An 18853-nucleotide genomic window follows, 5' to 3' on the forward strand; every position below is an offset into this window, starting at 1 on the left:
AAGCCATGTCACACAAACTGCCACACACAAGCAAATCAACAAACGGTCTCAAGGAGAAGAAAAAAAGAACACCTAACAGCATAACAATTACCGCCTCTAAAGTATGCTACTACTCCTTAAAAAAAAGCTTGCTACTAAAAGAGTGAAATAGGTGTTTGCAGTGAATAAGGGTGTGTTTGAATTGAGGATTTAGGAGGTGAGAGTTAACTTTTATATTTTAAATTTTGAACAATGTAAAATGTATTTTTAAAATAAATTAAGTGTTTTTGAAGTATTATATGATCATTTATCACGTTGTTGATTAAATTTTCTAAAAATCATTTTATAATTTCCGTAATTTAAAAAAGGAAAGTAAACCCTCCCCTCACTTCCCCTTCTAAACCCTCCATCCAAATATACCATAAGTATCGAAACATATTCATCTTTACTTAGTTGATTCATCATAGTGGGTACGACAAAAATGTATCGACGATAGAAAATAGTGTAGGAGATGAACAAAAATAAATAAATCTACGAAACGACTTAATGATAGAAATGTGATTAACACATGATTAAAATACGAATAGAGTTTGATTTGGTTTGTTACTTCTTGGATGATCTAGAAGGAAAGAAATGATAGGTTTTTCTGTGACCAAAAAAAAATCCCCCTCTTAAGCTTTTGGAGAATATTAAGCTTCTTTCATTTTGGTGGTTTAAAGCTAAATTTGTTATTTTTTCTTATAAGTTTCATAATTGGTGCCAAAATCCTTTTTTAAGTTTGGTATTGGCTAATGTTTGTTTAGTATTGTTGAACGTTTGTTGTATTTTGATTTTCTTCTCCGGTACATCTTGTGTTGGAAAGATAAGTAATATATATCTCATTTTTATCTCTTAAAAAAATATACGAATAAATTTATACTATTTTTGTTATAATTGATTTTTTTTTCTTCTAAATTTACAACAACAATGGTAGTAATTTACTTGTAAAATAATTTTTTAATGTTTTATATTAACGTACATATTTTCATTTTTTTAGATTTAACGTAATACGTACCAGTACCCGTACTTGTATCGGGGATTGTACTCATACCTATGCGTCGTAGATAACCGCACAACAACATAACATCGCCAAACAATTCAACTATCGTATTTTCATTTATTGTATCTCAATTCCCGAATCACTTTACTTGACTAATTATAATTAATAAAGATGTTTTAATAACCTCTCAAACAAAGGTTGTTTTAATAACTACTCATTCCGTCTCTTAATGTTGCCATCCATTGTCTTTTTCACATTTTTTAAGAAAAGTTGTCAGTGTAAATAATGTGTCTGTTTTATGTGTTAATATTACGAAATTTTCCTTTGTTTGTATGTGTATTAAATTTGACTTTTCATATTTCGAGGCAAGATAATGATATTAATTAGGGGTATGTTTAAGAAAAAGTAATAAATGCATCTAGTAATTTGAAAAGGGGTTTATATTTAGGAACAAAAGTAAAATCAAATGGGTATTTATATATAGAGACGGGGGAGTAAAATATAGTTTACCATCAAAATAAACACCAATAATCATTTCTTAATAATCGTAAAAAATACATCTAATTTTAAACGTAGGGAGTAAGAAATGGGGTGCCATATATATATGCAGATATATTTAATAAAGACATTTAATTTGATAGAGAGAATATTAAATATGACTGAAAGAGTACGTAACAAAATGCACGCCATATATATGCACTTTTAGCTAAGATGTGATACCATTTGAACACACAAAGTGATTGTCCAAACTCCAAACTATTGCATTTCACAAGCACTCATATAACTTCAGTCTAATAAATCTTCATCTTCCATTTCTACTATGACTATGTCTATATATGTTCCATTGCAACAAGAAGAAGATCCAGATGATGAATATACCAATCAAAAAATGAACAAGGAAGCTCAATATTCAGGTGATGCTGATGAAATGGCTTCTCAACCACGAAGACGCAAGGGTGGTCTTATCACTATGCCTTTCATCATTGGTACGTTATCTATCTATCTTTTTTTGGTTAAGTAGTCTATTTGATAGAATTCATCTTTTTCAAATTAAATAAGTGGGGTGTCCGAGGTTCGAATCCCGGATCCTACATATAACAATGCATGTCCTTGTCAACCGAATTATGCTCACGAGGACTGTTATCTATCTATCTATTCTGAAAAAGAGAATTTTCCAACCAGACAGACAAAATATTCTATGTTTTATTTCATGTTTATTTTAAAGTTATAATAACATTTTTATTAATTGTTTGATATACGTGTTCTTTCACGTCTGGTTAATAAACTATTGAAATTTTCCGGTTGGTATATATCTTTATCAATGATTTTCGATCGTTGAATGCTTGAGAGAGAGTGAGAGTGAGTTATAATGTTAAATCATGGATGGATAGTGTATGTGTGGTGTTATGTGTGGTGTTGTATCGTGGATAGTGTTAGTTGTGGGACCATTACAACAAGCAACTAAACGTGTCAAAATCCTTAATTGCCAACAAAAGACTCAAGTTTACATCTCCTCTTCCTTAAAAAAATAAAAAAGTTTACATCTCCTCTTTAGTAGGAAAAAAAAAGTATACATCACCTCTTTGTGATTGAGAATTATATTTCTTTGATGCAAATATTTTTTTATTATTGTTTATTTTAATTAACTCTATCTCAATTTTCCTAGAATCTTCAGGTAATTTATTGGGTGAGAAATATTGTTAGAAATTGTTTTTATAACCTATTATTGAATCTAAGCCACGCCAGTATGCTTGACAATTTCCATTCATGTCATAATTGGTGCTACTATTTTATTTCAGACGAGAAATAAATTACAGCTACTATTCCAACTAAAAATTAGCATGTAGGATTTATAAAACAGCTACTATAATCGTGATGCCTTCGCGTGGACTTGCTTCGCTAAAAGAAGCATTCCCCTTTGTAAAAATAAAGAACTTGTTCGTAGAAGAATACATCCAATAATATGTTAAGTTGATGATAAAGTGTGACATTCATGTAACATACAAGCACCTAAAAGTTTTCTTGTGAATTAAACAATGATATTCCTCATCATGTGTAGATCCAATAATACTGGTCATTGGATGATACTACATCCGTCCTTAATTATAAGATCCTTTTGAGATTTTTTTTTTTTTAAGATCTCTTTGCTATTTCCAACTACATTAATTGTTTCTTTACATACATGCCCCTATTTATTATACATCTTTTTCTTCAATCAGCAATAATAACATGTTGATAACATAAACCATTCCTCTCTCTTAAAATAAAATTGTAAAAACAATAGTAATTACAAATATATTTAATACAAATATTCACTATTTTAATTCCCGTTATTTTTTCAAAAATATCATATAATTAGGGACGGAGCTAGTATTATTTATCTATCCATTCAATGGTAGAAACATTCGCACCCGAAAAATACATGCTTACAAAACTATTTTGACATAACTTCAATAGATCAACCAAAATGCTTCAAATGTCAAGGTTTTTGACATAACTTCAAACTATCTAACTTGGAGAACCATCACCGTCATAAAAGGAGAAGCATATGATGTACCCGAAGAAGAAGAATATATTTGTTGATTATTGTTATTTATTAAATCTATGTTAATTTTACATCAAGTTTATCATGCTACTTTACTTACAAAACTATTTGCTAAACCCACCTTACATATATTATGCATTGTTCTTACCAACTGAACTAACCTCGTTATATATTACACAAGATTTTCACTGGTTATACTTATTTTTCTCATTCACATCAAAGAGAATACTTGAATTTTTGTTTACATTTAATGAGCTGAATTTTGTTGTATAATAATAAGGCTCTGTTAATGTGATTGTTTGCAGCAAATGAGGCACTTGGCAATACAGCAAGCTTAGGAATTTTGCCCAACATGATATTGTATTTGATGGGACCTTACAACCTTCATCTTGGCCAAGCTAACCAGATACTCCTCTTATCTGCTGCAGCCGGCAAGTTCATGCCTGTGGTTGGTGCTTTTGTTGCAGATTCTTATTTGGGTAGATTCTTAAGTGTTGGATTAGGTTCTGCTGTCAGTTTCCTGGTATGTCTGTCTCTCTCTCTCTCTCTCTCTCTATATATATATATATATATATATATATATTGAAATTCAAACTTGTTAATTATTCAATCAATACTGTGAACCTTGGTTTTAAATTACAGTTGCGGTCGTTGCGATTGTGATCATTACGGTTGCTGGACCTGCATTGCAACTGCTGCGGCTTTAGATAATTTAAATTTTTTACAAACCATATAAAGTGACACGGGTGCCAACACACTATTTACCTATGAAGCATGGATACAAACATATACATCAGACACGACACAAACACAGACACTTTGACACAGTTAACAATTTGAGAAAATCACATAATTTAGTGTAATTATAAGTGTCGGTGTCGTGTGTCTGACATCGGGAGTCAGGACACGTCTAATCCGAAGAGTGCACGTGTTTCATAGCTATTTACCCACAATAGCAATCTTAGTTTACCTCGTAAATAGGGATTGAAGAGTGCTTTAGATACACAATTGAAAGACTACTAACCATAAGTTTTTTCATTGGATAATAAGTAGATTGAGATTTGATGTCTGAAGTTTTAGTTTTTATTTTTGGGAAGATTTGAAAACATGTCCGAAATTGTGTGATGCTTATCCTGATGTAGTTACGGTGTGGCTATACACGTACGTAATTCAAATCCACACCGCAGCTGCAGTGTGATGCCGTTGCAGAGGGTAGCGTATCAGCAATATTTCAACCACAATTGTGGATGCAGACCGCAATTTGAAACCATGTTCCCTGAACCTCATGATGTAATGAGAAAAGTTGGTAACAAATTATCCTTTTTCGTTGATACAGGGAATGGCATTGTTGTGGTTAACAGCAATGATCAAACCAACGGAAGGCGATCAATCACCGACATCATGGGAAATGGCAATGTTAATATCTGCCTTTATTCTCATTTCAATTGCAAGTGGTGGTGTTTCATGTTCCATGGCATTTGGTGCAGACCAAGTAAATATAAAAGATAACCCTAATAACAATAGGGTCTTGGAAATGTTTTTCAGCTGGTATTATGCTTTTGCAAGTATCTCTGCCATAATAGCTCTCACTGTAATAGTATATATCCAAGATCATCTTGGTTGGAAAATTGGTTTTGGAGTTCCAGCAGCACTCATGTTTTTGTCCACACTGTTATTCTTTCTTGCTTCTCCTCTTTATGTAAAGATTCAAAAAAGAACCAACTTGTTCGCTAGTTTTGGGCAAGTAATCGTTGCTTCCTATAGCAACCGAAAACTTCCATTACCGCCTAAAAATTCACCTCAATTTTACCATCACAACAAGGACTCAGATCTTGTAGTTCCAACAGATAAACTAAGGTAGATTTATTTATTTATTTTTATCTTTTGCATATTCCATACATTTTGGTGAAATACTCGCAACTAACTTTTATATCTCAGGTTTCTGAACAAAGCTTGTGTTATTAAGGAATTTGAACAAGATATAGCATGTGATGGTTCAAGAATAAACCCCTGGAATCTATGCACAGTAGATCAGGTAGAAGAATTTAAAGCCATTGTTAGAGTTATTCCATTATGGTCTAGTGGGATCATGATGACCCTTAGCATGGGAAGTTCATTTGGATTGCTTCAAGCTAAAACCTTGAACAGACATATCACCTCCAACTTTGAAGTTCCAGCGGGATCTTTGAGTGTTATCAATATAGGTACGGTAATTATATGGATAGTTTTCTATGATCGCGTTCTTATTCCTTTAGCATCAAAGATAAGAGGGAAACCAGTTAAGATCAGTGCAAAGAAAAGAATGGGAATTGGTTTGTTTTTATCTTTTCTCTACTCGGTAAATGCAGCGATTTTTGAGACTATAAGGAGAAGAAATGCAAACAATGGAGTGTTGGAAATGTCGGCATTGTGGCTTGCACCTCAACTTTGTCTAGCTGGTATATCTGAAGCAGTCAATTTCATAGGCCAAAATGAGTTTTATTACACAGAGTTTCCAAGTACTATGTCTAGTGTCGCCGCTTCGCTTTCTGGATTGGGAATGGCTGCAGGAAGCTTGGTATCTTCTTTATTGTTCAGCATTGTAGAAAACACTACTTCAAGAGGAGGAAAAGATGGGTGGATTTCTGATGATATAAACAAGGGTCATTTTGACAAGTACTCTTGGCTTATAGCTGGAATTAGTGCCTTTAATATACTCTATTATATAATTTGCAGTTGGGCTTATGGACCTGCAGTTGAAGAGTTAAGTAAGGATTAATGGCTTTGTGGAGATAAAGATGATTAAGTCTAAAAAATTGTGTGGTTGATGCATTTATTGAACTTCAGACATATTGTTATACTGCAAAAATTCTTAATAGGAAATGATCATGATTCACATTGAAATTGAATAGCCATATTAGTTTTTGTCACAAATGTGTAGGCTTGGTGGGAGAGCCAGAAAAAGAGAAATCATATGGGACACTATTATATATAAAGATAAAATCCATGTTGTAATAAGAATTAAGTACAAAATTGATCATCGAAATGATTCTCTACGCATTCCAACTGTATTAAATTATAAATTATATCAGATTTTTATAGTGTATCATTTCTTTGGCATAATTGCACTTTTGGTCCTCGCATTTTGACCAGCTCACGAAAATGGTCATGCCTCTTTCAAATCGAACAAAACCGTTCCTAAACTACATGTTTTTTGCATTTTTGGTCCTTACCCCTATTTGGCCTCCAAAAATGCTGATGTGTCCAATTTTTTCTTCTTTCAATTCTATTGAAATGCGAGAAAAAATCATGGAAATAAGAAGAAGAAGAAACATTGCAAATCTGGATTTTTTTTCTTTTTTTTTTCTTATGTTTAAAGTTTATGAATTCTATTGTTGCTTGGCAATTCTTTCCGGCTTCATGTGTTGCTGGTGAACTGTTTAGAGTAGGGGTGGCAATATGATCCATGAGATTCATATCCATCCAATCCATCCACTACAAAATCCATCCAATCCATCCATCAAACAAAAAAATTTGTTAATGGATTGGATTTGATCCATCCACCTTATTTTAAAAATCCAATGGATCACCTCTTTAAATTAAAAAAAGTCCAATGGATATCTTCAAAAAATATTAATCTTTTTTATTTAAATAATTATATTTTTGATTATCACCTTATTTTTTTTAACTAAACTATTTAAATAAAAAAGCTTATTTATGCAAAACAGCTTATTAATATCTCATTTTCAAAAACAACTTATTTATGCAAAACAACTTATTACGATCTCATTCTCAAAACAACTTATTTATGAAAAACAGCTTATTATGATCTCATTTTCAAAAATAGTTTATTCATGCAAAACAGCTTATTTATGCAAAACAGCTTAGTATGATCTCATTTTCAAAAACAACTTATTCAAAACAACTTATTTATGCAAAACAGCTTATTAATATCTCATTTTCAAAAACAACTTATTTATGCAAAACAGCTTATTTCGATCTCATTTTCAGTAACAGCTTATTCAAAACAGCTTAATTATGCAAAATAGCTTATTATGATCTCATTTTCAAAAACAGCTTATTCAAAACAGCTTATTTATGCAAAACAGCTTATTACGATCTCATTTTCAAAAACGACATATTCAAAATAACTTAATTATGCAAAACAACTTATTATGATCTCATTTTCAAAAATAGCTTATTCATGCAAAACAGCTTATTAATATCTCATTTTCAAAAACAGCTTATTCAAAACAACTTATTTATGCAAAACAACTTATTATGATCTCATTTTCAAAAACAGCTTATTCAAAACAACTTAATTATGCAAAACAACTTCTTATGATCTCATTTTCAAAAACAGCTTAATTATGCAAAACAGCTTATTATGATCTCATTTTCAAAAACAACTTATTCAAAACAAATTATTTGTGCAAAACAACTTATTACGATCTCATTTTCAGAAACAGCTTATTCAAAACAGCTTATTTATGCAAAATAGCTTATTATGATCTCATTTTCAAAAATAGCTTATTCAAAACAACTTATTTATGCAAAACAGCTTATTACGATCTCATTTTAAAAACAACTTATTTATGAAAAACAGTTTATTACGATCTCATTTTTAAAAACAGCTTATTCGAAACATCGTATAATAAGCTATTTTGCATAAATAAGCTGTTTTGAATAAGTTGTTTCTGAAAATGAGATCGAAATAAGCTGTTTTGCATAAATAAGTTGTTTTGAATAAGTTGTTTTTGAAAATGAGATCATAATAAACTGTTTTGCATAATTAAGCTGTTTTGCAGAAGCAGTTTTAGAAAATGAGATCATAATAAGCTATTTTGCATGAATAAGCTGTTTTGAATAAGTTGTTTCTGAAAATGAGATCGAAATAAGGTGTTTTGCATAAATAAGTTGTTTTGAATAAGCTGTTTTTGAAAATGAGATCATAATAAGCTATTTTGCATAATTAAGCTGTTTTGAATAAGCTGTTATTGAAAATGAGATCGAAATAAGTTATTTTGCATAAATAAGTTGTTTTGCATGAATAAGCTGTTTTTGAAAATGAGATCATAATAAGCAATTTTTAATAAATAAGCTGTTTTGAATAAGCTGTTTCTGAAAATGAGATCGAAATAATCTGTTTTGCATAAATAAGCTGTTTTGAATAAGCTGTTTTTGAAAATGAGATCAAAATAAGTTGTTTTGCTTAAATGAGCTGTTTTGAATAAGCTGTTTTTGAAAATGAGATCATAATAAGTTGTTTTGCATAAATAAGTTGTTTTGCATAAATAAGCTGTTTTTCAAAAGAGATCCTAATAAGTTGTTTTGCATAAATAAGCTGTTTTTTTAAAAAGAGATCGTAATAAGTTTTTTTGTATAAGATAAGTTTTTTTGATAATACACCTATCAAAAAAAAATAATACACTTTAAAAAAAATAATTCACCTATAAAAAAAATAATACACTTTAAAAAATTATACACTTTGATTTATGGATCGGATGGATTATCCATCCATTAAAATCTAATAATGGATGGATTGGATGAACTTTATTCTAATTGGATGGACTGGATGGTTTTTTTAAGAAAAAATAATAGTGGATTGTAATGGACTAATGGACCTTTTTTGATCAATCCATTAGGATCCAAATCCATATCCATCCAATCCATCCACTTTGCCACCCATAGTTTAGAGGAACGGAAGGATCGAATGAAGCAAGAAGAAGGAGGAGGAGATAAATCAATTTGGGAATTTTGGAAAACTAGGGTTTTTATCCGTTAACCCACTTTATATAATTTCAATTTTTATTTCTATTACTTTTAATTTCTGAAGAAAAAATTGAAGAAATTTTAATTTTTGAAATGTTAAAATGTTTTTTCAAATTTTTAAACTCATTTTGATGAAAAAGCTAATGTCATTTTCCATGTTGGAAATTTTGGCCACATCATTAAAAAATTGGACACATCAGCGTTTTAGGAGGCCAAATAGGGGGTAAGGACCAAAACTGCAAAAAACATATAGTTTAGAGACTGTTTTGTTCGATTTGAAAGAGGCAAGACCATTTTCGTGAGCTCGTCAAAATGCGAGGATCAAAAGTGTAATTAAGCCTAATTATTTTAACACTCCGAGTGCATTAAATTATAAATTATATCAGATTTTTTATAGTGTATCATTTCTTTGCTATAATTATTTTAACACAGATTTACTTCAAAGAAATGTTCATATGAGAATTAGTTTGTTTCAATATCGTATCATAAAAAATCATTTTTAACTTTGAACACGACATTTTTAGGATAATAAAATTTAAAAACATGATTAAAATGAGAAGTTGTTTTGAATAGTTTTTAATAAAAATGCAACTTCAAGGAGGAGGTGATTTATGGTACTTAAATCTCTTCTCAAAATGCAGCTTCAAGAGGATGTGATTTATGTTAAATAGACTTAAATCTCATCCCAAAAGCTCACTCAAAGGATGAGGATACTCAAACATATTTATACATTCAACAACCTATGATCCTGAGCGATATGAGACTAACAACAAACTACAAACAACTTCAACAATGTAATCGAGCGAAAACATTATAAGATTATCTTAGGTAAAAGTTGCATTGTGTTGGAGATTGGACCGCGCCAAATGACGTTGCTGTGCATAGAGAAGGGGTCTTTTTTTTTTTTTTTTTAATATAAAATGCTAATAAATTAATTGCTTTAATTTCTTAACTCTTTCAATCCCTTATTTAATCCATCATTTAGCTCAAGCAAGTGAGCCACCCTCGAGAAGAGGTCTAGCCGTTGGACAAGGAATCGCACACAAAGAAGAGTCTTGTCAGAGATGAAATCGCGCATAGAGAAGTGTCGTATACATGGAATGGCAACTTGAAAAGGCGCCAACGTACACTAGATGTCAAAGAGAATGGAAGAGCAGAGATTGAGAGAGGATAGGGTTCGGTTATTTTTATTGTTTGAAATTTTACTTGTAAGGCCAAGAGGATGCTGAATTTAGCTAAAGCCGCTATAATCCAATTACTCAAAATACTGTACTACTAAACCAAGTCACTTTCAAATACCAAACACACCCGATACAAACTACTAAAATAAAGCAAAGCAAAATAACAAGGAAATCATAAATTCACCAAAAATGCAGAGATATTTTATAAAGAGTTAAAAGACATTTAATTTGATAGGGAGAGTATTAAATTTGACTGAGAGAGTACGTAACAGAATGCACGCCATATATATGCACTTTTAGCTAAGATGTGATACCATTTGAACACACAAAGTGATTGTCCAAACTCCAAACTATTGCATTTCACAAGCACTCATATAACTTCAGTCTAATAAATCTTCATCTTCCATTTCTACTATGACTATGTCTATATATGTTCCATTGCAACAAGAAGAAGATCCAGATGATGAATATACCAACCAAAAAGTGGACAAGGAAGTTCAATGTTCAGGTGATGCTGATGAAATGGTTTCTCAACCACAAAGGAGCAAGGGTGGTCTTATCACTATGCCTTTCATCATTGGTATGTTATCTATCTATTCTAAAATAAAAAATAAAATTCCAACCAGACCGACAAAATATTCTATGTTTTATTTCATGTTTATTTTAAAAGTTATAATAACATTTTTATTAATTGTTTGATATACGTGTTCTTTTATATCTGGTTAATTAACTATTGAAATTTTCCGGTTGGTATATATCTTTATCAATGATTTTCGAGTGTTGAATGCTTGAGAGAGAGTGAGAGTGAGTTATATTATTAAATCATGGATGGATTGTGTATGTGTAGTGTTATAACATGGATAGTGTTAGTTGTGGGAATTATATCTCCTCTTTAGTAAAAAAAAAAAAACATACATATACTTTTTTTTTTATGAGAATTATATGATAAAAGTTTTAGAATTCAGCCATAGATCAGTAGATACAAGGTATAACATATAAGTAATAAAGAAGGAAGAAAAATTTGTGTACCTTGTATGTTTAGGTTCATGAAGGATAACTGTTGTCGGAAGGATGAGAGAGACGACTACCCTCATTCCGTGTAGCACCAGAAGAATTCACAATAGTTTAACCGTATGATGGGATGACGTTTAAATAGCTAAACGGCTGAGGGCAGGGACCTCTCATTGGGCTTAGCTAAATGGTCCAACCCATCACGGTCCATTTAGAAAGAATAGCTCAATCATACATATTCATCAACTAATGAGTGTTTAATACAATAGACCATATTATAAATTATAACATTAATTTATAATAATTGATTATTGTCAATCCATAATTGATTAATTAAATAATTAATCCAACAATCTCCCACTTGGATGACAATACTCAATTACTAAAAGAATATAAAGTTTTAACTTTAAAATATATGTATGGTCAAAGCACTAATTCGAAATAGAAGTAAACTTTAATACTGCAGAAATTGAATCCGATAGGGAAAACAAATCATACAGGTCAAAGACTCCCTTTTCTAACAAATGATGAATTTATTGTGAGACACTTGAATTAAAAGAATGTGTCAATAAAGAATGGCTCAAGCATTTTAAAAATGCTATAACAAACTCCCACTAACCCAAAATATCATAGACTTAATCAAATCATTATGAGTTACAATACTCATTTATATAAGTATGTGGTTAGTGGTTCTGCCAATGAGTTTTTAATTCTATAAAAGTCATATATCCACAAAGGTATAAGAATAGTAATTACTTATAGGGATAGCCTATAAAGAGAGAGTAATTACATTTAGTCTAAATCGATAAATGTTCTACGACATTCAATTAATCCACGTTTTAGAAAAAATGTGACTATGAAAATCCATAAAGAAATCGAAAATTCAAGAATCTTCAAAATGGATTAACATAGACACTTAGTTTAAAGAAAAGATGTGGATTAATGTGGCCACTAAAATGTCAATAATGAACGAACATTTATGATTATCTCAAATTGTAAGTACTACAAGAACACAATATCATACTCGATAGGAGTATTGATATTATACATTGTACTTATTATTTATAACCTCATAAAATGTGGAACGTTGGTAAAGAGAAGCACAATATATATTTGCATGCTGAGAGGTTATTGTGCATATTCCAACAAAATTGACTTTAGCATTCAATTATGATGCTTATTGAGATATTAAAAGAATTTTAATATATATCTCAATATAATAGAATCAGACTAAAGTTTACAGTTTCTTAGGCTATGCCATATTTTATAGTGTGCACAAGAGTATATGACAACGATGAGAATAATATTGTGTACACATTTATCTTGATCTCACATATGTATAAACAAGAGTGAGATTTTCCATTTGAGCTCATAATACATAGTGTTGTGTACACACTCCCACTGATCCCACATATATACAAATAAGAGTAAGTGAGATTCTCATTAGTGATCACTGATATAAAATATTATAATGTAATATTCAACAGTGGGATACTTGATTACTAGTGCAAGATTATTAACATAAGTGGTTACATAATTTTAACTAATAAAGTTTCATGAACTCAACCACATATTTTGTACATGAACATAGCAGAATTATTAACACAAGTGGTAACTCAAGGATAGTATGAAACCCCCATAAATACATATTTTATCAATGACAGATATTATCAAGAATTGAGTTTCGTAGTTAACCACATATTATGCATTTAGAATTAAGGAGAATGTAAATTTTCATTTAAGAATTTTATAACACAAGATCTCCTTTTCACAATTAAAATTTCAAAGAATTTTATAAATATAGTAACCTTAATATGACAGAGTATGATGCTTATGTAAAAGGTTTATCATCATATGAGTGAGATAAGTTTCTAGTATTATAATAAAATAGGATATGAGACTCTATTCACAATTTTAGCAGCTCACTCAAAACTCAAATGCTACAATTATAGTTACACACATTTGAGAAAAAAATTAGGTTACACGCAGCGGAAATACATAAGACTTATATTTTATTATTATTGAGGATATAATAGAAAATAGTCACAAGCTTCCATAAATATTAAAGAATAACAATAATATAAAATATGTCAAAATATAGTAAAATTAAATATCCCAAATATACCATTTATAATTATTTAGAATAGTGGAATAAATAAATTTTTCTCAACAAAGTTGTTAAGAATTTTAGGATTTTGACATATGGCTTTTACAAAATAAGTTTACAATAATATAAAAGGATATGGAAGTATATAATAATTTATAAGAAAAGACTATAATTAATATCCTCAATATAAGTCCCTACAATAATTTTATATCTAGAGTTATGAAACAAATAATATATTTGTTTATAAGATATAGTTAATTGACATGTAGAATTTTCCTCGCTTGTTGAAGAATTATATGTTCTCCACTTGATGAGAATAATAGTTAAACTAATAAGGTATTTTTCTTACCCATAAAAGGATGATTATGTTCAGTAATGTCATACCGATAGGGTATATCCATCACGTTACATAATACATAGCAAGGATTCTCCCACTTGATAGAGAATAGAATATGATAGATGAATTAAAAAGTTTGAAAGATATTTTGAATAAAATATTCAATTATTTCTCTATCACATAATGATATGTTAAGTAACGTCACACCGATAGGGTATGTCCGTCATTCACACAACAAAGGGATAATAGCAATCCAAAATATATATATATATATATATATATATATATATATACAAAAATAACATTTAAATAGAAATTTAATTCAAAAATTAGAATAATATTGGATTGCAAAATTTATATAGTTTGCTACATGTCTTTTAATAGAGTAACTTACTTATTCTAATCCAATTCGAGATCTTAAGAATAATATGTAAGAACTATATCATCACAATGTACGATTCTTATGTCTTAAAAATTTAAACATTGATAGAGTATTCTAATTATAATTGACATAAGTATACACATTTTAGGTACATTGAATAATAACAATTATATTAATAACAACACACCGATAGGGTATGACTATTACCAATATAATGCTAATCTATTTAACAAAATTCGCATAATTGTATCCACGATAGATGAGATTGCAATTATACAAATCAATAATGTTTATGCTTAAGAGAATATGATACAATAATATCATGCATAAACAATTGTACTTAATTTACTCAACTTTGGTCATATTCAAATAATAGAAAAATGTGCTTAACAATATTTTAAATTAGCACATCATAAATATGACTTTAGAATTTATCTATATGAAATAGTATAATACCAAGAGCTATTATTTAGAATACACGTGTGTCAATTAGTTTTCTATTTTATCGAGAGTAGAACTCTTAGAATAAATTTTTCAACACTCCCTCTAATTTAAATTAGAATTAGAATATAAATACAACATGGAGTATTATAGTAATACTATATAATAATTATAGAGTTCTATTTAGAATATTATGGAAAAAGGATTTCACTTTTATATAGGATATTACAATTGCACAGCAAAGAGTAGAATGAATAATATTTTGGATCTTTATGCTAAAACAATATGAAAGAAAGAATAAATATTAAATTCAATATATTTGGCATAAGAATTAATAAAATTGAGCCTTCTATAAATTAACAAGATAGTTAGTGTTACTAATGTAAGAGAGAAATTTTAAAATAGTGTAGGCGCAAATATTGAGAATATATGATTTTGAAAGAAATATTCTCAGTTTAATTGATACGATCCTTTCAAGATTTAACAAAATTTTGAAACCCATAAATCAATAATATATATGCTATAATAGTCAAATTTTCTTTACTTAATAAATAGTTGAGGGTATCAACAAATCCCAAAATATAGTAATTTATATAGAATATTTGATGCAAGAATATATAAGAGAGTCTAAGAATTTTCATAATCATAACACTTTAAAAGAATATTTTTTCATAAGTGTTATTACTATAAAAAATATTTTCACATAGAATATTTTAGACTCAAATATAGAGAATATATGATTTAAAAGAGTATATGATTATCATATTAATTTACATCAAATATATAGAAATTTTATAAGGTAATTTAAATCCCAAACTAAGGGTACTGAATAAATCAAATCTTGTTAAATATATTTTGGGTGTAAAATAATATACTAATATTTACTAGATAATTGGGGATGAAAAAAAATTCCTCATTGACACATTAAACTCAAATTTAAAAGAGTGAGATTATTTCTCAAGTGTCATATAAGAGTAAAGAATGTTCATAAAATTTTCACAATAAATATGTGAGAATATAATTGCTTTAGAATATATTTTAATTGTCCCCGTATAAAATATCTAGTGTCAAAACAAATTCCAAAATGACCAGAATATAATAAATAATAATTAGTTGTCATAAAATAAACCCTGGAATTTTTGATAGTATCCCAATCACCTCATATGTGCTTAGCCTTAGTCTCAGTTTTATTTATTTATTTTTAAATGGCCAAGTTTAAGAAAAAAAACTGAACCGGGTCACTAGAAATGTAATCTGGTTTAACCCATTTTGTTTGGTTTTGGAGCGGGTCACCTTCGCCCGCATAACTGTAAATGGGTCGATATTGACCCACGGAGCGACTCGGTTGTTTCTGCGATTTTCACAGTGAAACGCGTCGGTTTTAGTACGGATCTAGTCGATTTTGAGAGAAGAAAAGAACCCATATATCAATTTTGAGAATTATCGACTTAATCGACAGATGTAAAGAAATAGGGTTCATCACAAAATCCAAAATTAGAACAGTTTATTTCTCATATTATTCTTATCGATTCGCTTTCTGGGAAACACAGTAGTCGTGCCGTACATTTCATATGAGAAAAACGGATTTGGGGTCATATGGCAAAACACAGAATACCAGACTCGTGAATCAAGATGGTGTATATATTGTTCAACCGACTTTTACATAATAATAAAATATGATTTATGTAATTAAACAATAGCCATAAACCTATAAATAAGTTCGGTTCCTACTTGTACGTTCTCAACGAAAACAATTTGGTACATGAAAATCAGTTGCTTACAATAACATGTTATTCACAAAACCCTTGAAACAATTCTGGCATACGGATTAAGAATTAATGCCATATTTTAGGGCTCGAAATTCTACAGCAACTTATAATACGGTTGTGATTTAAACAACAAATAGCCATACATGTATCTACTTGGCTCACATACCAATTGATAAAAGTTCTAGAATTCAGCCATAAATCAGTAGATACAAGGTATAACATAGAAGTAATAAAGAAGGAAGAAGAATTTGTGTACCTTGTATGTTTAGGTTCATGAAGGATAACTGTTGTCGGAAGGATGAGAGGATGACTAACCTCATTCCGTGTAGCACCAGAAGAATTCACAATAGTTTAATCGTCTGATGGGATGACGTTTAAATAGTTAAACGGCTGAGGGCAGGGACCTCTCATTTGGCTTAGCTAAATGGTCCAACCCATCACGATCCATTTAGAAAGAATAGTCCAATCATACATATTCATCAACTAATGAGTGCTTAATACAATAGACCATATTATAAATTATAACATTAATTTATAATAATTGATTATTGTCAATCCATAATTAATTAATTAAATAATTAATCCAACATTATATTTATTTGATGCAAATACTTTTTTTTTATTATTGTTTATTTTTAATTAACTAACTACCAAACCCGTGCTTCACACGAGTTCAATAATGTATTCGATAAAAAAAATCTTCGAAAGAAGAGATGTTAACACGATGGAATATTGTGATTCATCATAAAATATGTATGGGCTGATTAAGAGAGCATATAATCAGTTTATGAGATTAGGAATTGACATAATATTTAGGATGAAAACAATTGGAACCAATAAAGGAACCAATGATGTGTGAATTTACATATTATGTAAAATTATAAAAAAGAGTGTTGTTGTTATAGAGTTACCAAAAAATGATTGATACCCATATTTACATCAAATGAAATCAAGCAAAGAAGTAGCATCTGTGAGTGAAGATAATCTAGTCTAGCATTAGAGTTAAGGTGATCTGTTGAAAGTGCGGATCATGAACACCAAATCTTTATTTGGAAACGACTTGAACGTCATATTTTTAAGTGGCTACTCTAGATCAAAAATTAACTTATCACTTACCTCTAACATATGTTCTTGGCAAAATTTGAACCATTGGCCGCCTAAGTATTTTTTGTAACTTGCTCTCTTTGCCGTTATCAAACGACACTTATACCTTTTTTTAGCTTGTTTGTCGATGAGTGTGATTGTTTTTCGTGTTCCTTTTAGAAATGTCATTGATATCTCATTTGAGAAGTGCTAGGTATAAAACAAATTGCAGCGTTGTCATACCCCAAATTTTGACCTAAGATCCCACTGACACACGTCTCCGAACTCGGACCAGACTCGCATTTCAGTGAAAAATTCGGCAGGGAGGTATTTTGAAATACCTCATAAAATTCCGAATCGGGCCCTCTTCTCTCAGCCTTTAATTATTTATTTCCATCTTTTAATTTAGAACTCTAATTTTAATTTTAGTCCAAGATTAGATTAAATTTCTTTTATTCCCATTTTAAATTTTTATTTTTTAGATATTATCCTTTTAATTATTTTTTTCTTTTTAAGTCCAAAAAGTCCAAAATCCAAAAAAGGTCCAGGTGCAGAATAACAGCATCACGCGTATGCTGTTCCAGTCCAAATCCAGTTCACACTGCCTCATCTGAAACAAATCCAGTAAAAAAACAAACGCATTTCCCTTTTTCTCCTCCACAAACTACTGATTTTTTGCTCATCAGTAACAAATCCTAGCCTCAAACTCACTCTATAAGTAGAGACCTGCACAACAAAGAAAAACACGAAAAAAAACAGAGAACAACAGAACACGGGAAATACAGCAAAACACGAGGAACAACAGAGGAAACGGAATCGCAACACGGCATCGCAGCACAACACACACACGTACACACGTACACACACACGTACGCAACACGGCATCGCAGCACAATTTCGGGCTATTACACAACAGGTTTCGTCAAACAGATCGCAAACCTCACTCAAAGCGGCCGATCCAGAAACAAACATCACAGAACCAAACGAATAAAGGTAGTAGTATCTCTTTCTTTTAGATCTAGGGTTGTTGGTTTTGATTCTGGAAATTTCAAGTTTGTAAATGAATAGAGGAGAGAGAGTCGAGTGAAAACAGCAAAAAAAAATAGGAGCTTCTAGCTCCGGCACGGCGCCGCCGCCGCCTAGGCCGGCCCACCGCCGCGCCGGCCGCCCCTCACCTCCACCGGAGAAGAAGAGAGAAGAGAGAGGATAGGGATTTAGAGAGAGAAGG

General features: G+C 30.3%; 2 protein-coding genes across 4 annotated transcripts in view; both read left to right on the forward strand.

The window, feature by feature from the left end:
• Positions 1-1686: 1686 nt before the first annotated feature.
• Positions 1687-6598, forward strand: LOC25483725 (protein NRT1/ PTR FAMILY 1.2). 2 transcript variants are annotated; one of them, XM_013612429.3, is made up of 4 exons: positions 1687-2004; positions 3869-4086; positions 4900-5420; positions 5502-6598. In XM_013612429.3, exons 1-4 carry the CDS (start codon positions 1839-1841, stop codon positions 6319-6321), a joined length of 1725 nt encoding a protein of 574 aa, XP_013467883.2. In that variant the 5' UTR covers positions 1687-1838; the 3' UTR covers positions 6322-6598. The 2 variants fall into 2 exon arrangements, with proteins under 2 accessions (XP_013467883.2, XP_024633341.2); XM_024777573.2 differs by lacking the exon at positions 1687-2004 and adding an exon at positions 3416-3571.
• A 4168-nt stretch (positions 6599-10766) lies between these two features.
• The window catches only part of LOC25480702 (protein NRT1/ PTR FAMILY 1.1), a 58033-nt gene continuing 49946 nt past the window's right edge, over positions 10767-18853 (forward strand). Inside the window, exon 1 of one of the 2 annotated variants that reach the window (XM_039827151.1) lies at positions 10767-11075. In XM_039827151.1, coding sequence (XP_039683085.1) covers positions 10910-11075 — 166 coding nt within the window. In that variant the 5' untranslated portion in view covers positions 10767-10909. The remainder of the gene's footprint in view (positions 11076-18853) is intronic. The other variant, XM_039827146.1, reaches the window with a different exon arrangement.

Source organism: Medicago truncatula, chromosome 1, assembly GCF_003473485.1.
Source record: "Medicago truncatula cultivar Jemalong A17 chromosome 1, MtrunA17r5.0-ANR, whole genome shotgun sequence".
NCBI classification, from domain to species: domain Eukaryota; kingdom Viridiplantae; phylum Streptophyta; class Magnoliopsida; order Fabales; family Fabaceae; genus Medicago; species Medicago truncatula.

Bases quoted from the DNA above. Each gene is read 5' to 3' on its own strand.
- LOC25483725 (XM_013612429.3), top strand. From the start codon at position 1,839: ATGACTATGTCTATATATGTTCCATTGCAACAAGAAGAAGATCCAGAT. The intron at 2,005-3,868 runs GTACGTTATCTA...GATTGTTTGCAG, and splicing joins CACTATGCCTTTCATCATTG to CAAATGAGGCACTTGGCAAT. The intron at 4,087-4,899 runs GTATGTCTGTCT...TCGTTGATACAG, and splicing joins GTTCTGCTGTCAGTTTCCTG to GGAATGGCATTGTTGTGGTT.